Source organism: Triticum aestivum, chromosome 4D (assembly GCF_018294505.1).
Source record: "Triticum aestivum cultivar Chinese Spring chromosome 4D, IWGSC CS RefSeq v2.1, whole genome shotgun sequence".
NCBI classification, from domain to species: domain Eukaryota; kingdom Viridiplantae; phylum Streptophyta; class Magnoliopsida; order Poales; family Poaceae; genus Triticum; species Triticum aestivum.
Window position 1 is genome coordinate 453,518,919 of NC_057805.1, and position 2,774 is coordinate 453,521,692.

Consider the following 2,774-nt stretch of genomic DNA (forward strand, 5'->3'; position numbering starts at 1 on the left):
GCATTCCAAATATGACACTCAGGCAGGGGGTGGTGGAGTATCACTTAATTAAATTTTTTTGAACACAGTATAGAGGCATACGCTCATACATATATATACATGTATACACACATCCTATGAACGCACACATGCATAACCCTATCTTTATGAGCACCTCTGAGAGACTGAGCCGACACAATATTTTGAGATTAATGAAGTCATCATGGACGCCTCTATAGTCGGCTGGAACGTCTCCTCCCACCGAACGAACATCGCCGGAAGCCTGAAATGGGGTTAAAAAATAATCTAGTCAGAAGTTTCGATTTCTTTTTGGTTATTGCTTATTTCCCTAGTAGAAGCTCAAACAATCTAAAAAAAAACACCGCATAAATCTAGGGCCTCTTTGATTCGTAGGATTGCAAAAACACAGGAATAGGAAAAACTTAGGATTGAAATGGCATGTCCATTGGATCCCTATAGGATTTGAGTTTGTTTGATTGTGTCATGGAAAAAGCAAAGGATTTCTTCCAAGAGGTTGGAGTGGATGTTAGAATTCCTGTCAAATGTAGTACAAATAAATCCTTAGAAAAAAATCCTACAAGATTCAATCCTACGAATCAAACGACCAACGTAAAAAAAATTCTTAAGGATTCTAATCTTTCAAAAATCCTATGGAGATCCTTTGAATCAAAGAGATCCCTAGTGTAAAAAACCGCAAACTAAATCTAAAGTGTGATATTGTTGGTGGGGAGCTAATTTTATTCTCTCGATCAGTTGGTAGCTGCTGACCATCTCCGGAAAAAACATGTCAGCGCCAACACTACCTCGTAGAACTTGCCCTGTCCGAGCGCCTCCCCGTGCGGCCGCGCCTTCTCCCGGTCGGCGACGCCTCCCTGCTTGCCCTCTAGCTCCGCGTCCCTAGCCAACTCTCCAGCGACGGCCACCTCCCTCCTCCTCCGACGCCCGGCCACCCCGTCCTCCCTCAGCACCAGATCCACGGTCAGCGCGGCTTCCTTGCGCGTTCCCACGGCCCCCGGCAGATCCACGCGGGCGGCGGCCCTCTCTGTCGGTGGCCGCCCCCCGCTACGCGACGGCCCTCCTTACTCATGGTGAGCTCCTTGTCCTCCTTTCATACCATGGCCGCTGAATTTGGGCAGCAGCTGGGTTGGTTACTACGCCGAAGTGGGAGTAAAATCCCCCTTTGAACGCTAGGTTCTGTTGTAGTCTGATGAAGTTAGTAGATTTGAGATTGTGACTCCGCTTTTGAACGCTTGCTTTCATTATCACAATGCTTATGGGTTATGGCAAGCCATCATATGGAAAATGTAAGGTGCATTTTCCACGTTTCCAGCTTTAGCGATCTTGTGTAAGGTGCATTTTCTATGTTTCCAGCTTTTATTATTTCGGTTTGGCACAAACATTTATAGAATAAGATTAGATGTTACATATACTAGTGTATAAGACTATGCCCCTGTGTCCAATGGCGGAGGACGATATTTTATTTTTGAGCTGGGGCGGACTCTAAAACAAAAAATAATCGACGCAGACTCAAAGTAGTCTCCATACACACTAACAGTGCACACTAATCCCTAAATTGTTTTGTCGAACATGCGATTCACAACATTAAAATGCTACCAATCACTACACTGCAGACTGCAAGCTATTTTGAAATGCTACTAAAATTCAGAAAAATATAACTCTGCCCCTTTGCTTCTGCTAGCCTCTTCCCCTTTGGTTCGTGGCGTGAGTTGCTCGCTGGGGCTGCCTTTTTTTTTGAGGGGCTGGCCGCCTGGCTCAATCGGTTCGTGGCGTACTGGCCTGGTGCGGCACTGGGGGTTGGGCAGTGGGGCTGACTAGTGTGCGTCGCTGGGCGCTGGCTAAGGCCCAAGTAGCTGGCTGCATGGCCCAATTAGACAAAACGACTAGTGCTTTGATGTTTTCTAGCGCTCTTTTCCATCGAATGTTAGCTAGCCAGCCACAACAAACCATGTATCACTCGGTCTAGGCTGAGTAATGCGTTTCCGAAGGAGAATGTTGTAGTAGCCGGCCGGCTAGGGTTTGATCGTTCATGCCATGTTTGTTCGTTCAGGAGATTGGAGGCTGCGCTAGAGTGACGAGGGTGTGAGTTGGCATTGGGTTGGGAGAGAAGAGGTCCACTGGGTTTTATAACCAAGCAAACCTCTTTTGTTCAGTTTGAGTTAAGTTGGATATGTAAGTATTGGTTCCCACAGAATTGAAGACCACAAAGAAGATCTGCACTTGTAATTTGCTTCAAAACCATTAAATGGTAATACCACAATAGACACTCAAAAGATGATTGACGAATTAAATAATTAATAGCTTAATGATTCGAATGAAAGCAATGGTTCACACAGAATTCAAGACACCCCCAAAGTCGTAGTATCAATGTAGGAGCTATGGTTTTTAATTTGTTTACAAACCTGTTTACATTCATTAGATGTTAATACTGTAGTAGATACTTGAAAGAAGATAGATATATTCTATCAGATTAGGAGGTTAACAGCAGAAAGCAGAAGTCCTCACACCTTTGCAAAGCGCTTTGGTTTTAAGGGGAGGTAACGACCCTCCCATGTGCTCTGCAACCGGGATTCCTCGGTAAGGATCGTTCTCTGGGTCGCAGGGCAGGGCACTGTATTCTATTCGGTTTAGGATGAGTAATGTGTTTCGGAAGGAGAACACTGTAGTAGCCGACCGACTAGGGATAGTTCATGCCATGTTTCTTTGTTCAGGAGTTCGGAGGCTGCGCTTGCTTGATGAGGGTTTGAGTTGGCATT

At 45.4% G+C, this 2,774-nt stretch overlaps 1 protein-coding gene across 1 annotated transcript in view; it reads left to right on the top strand.

Moving 5' to 3' along the window:
• The first annotated feature begins 763 nt into the window (after positions 1–763).
• LOC123098552 (F-box/kelch-repeat protein At1g55270) overlaps positions 764–2,774 on the top strand; it is a 14,320-nt gene continuing 12,309 nt past the window's right edge. The window contains exon 1 of the mRNA XM_044520584.1: positions 764–1,088. Within this exon, the coding sequence (XP_044376519.1) occupies positions 1,086–1,088 (3 nt within the window). The 5' untranslated portion in view covers positions 764–1,085. The remainder of the gene's footprint in view (positions 1,089–2,774) is intronic.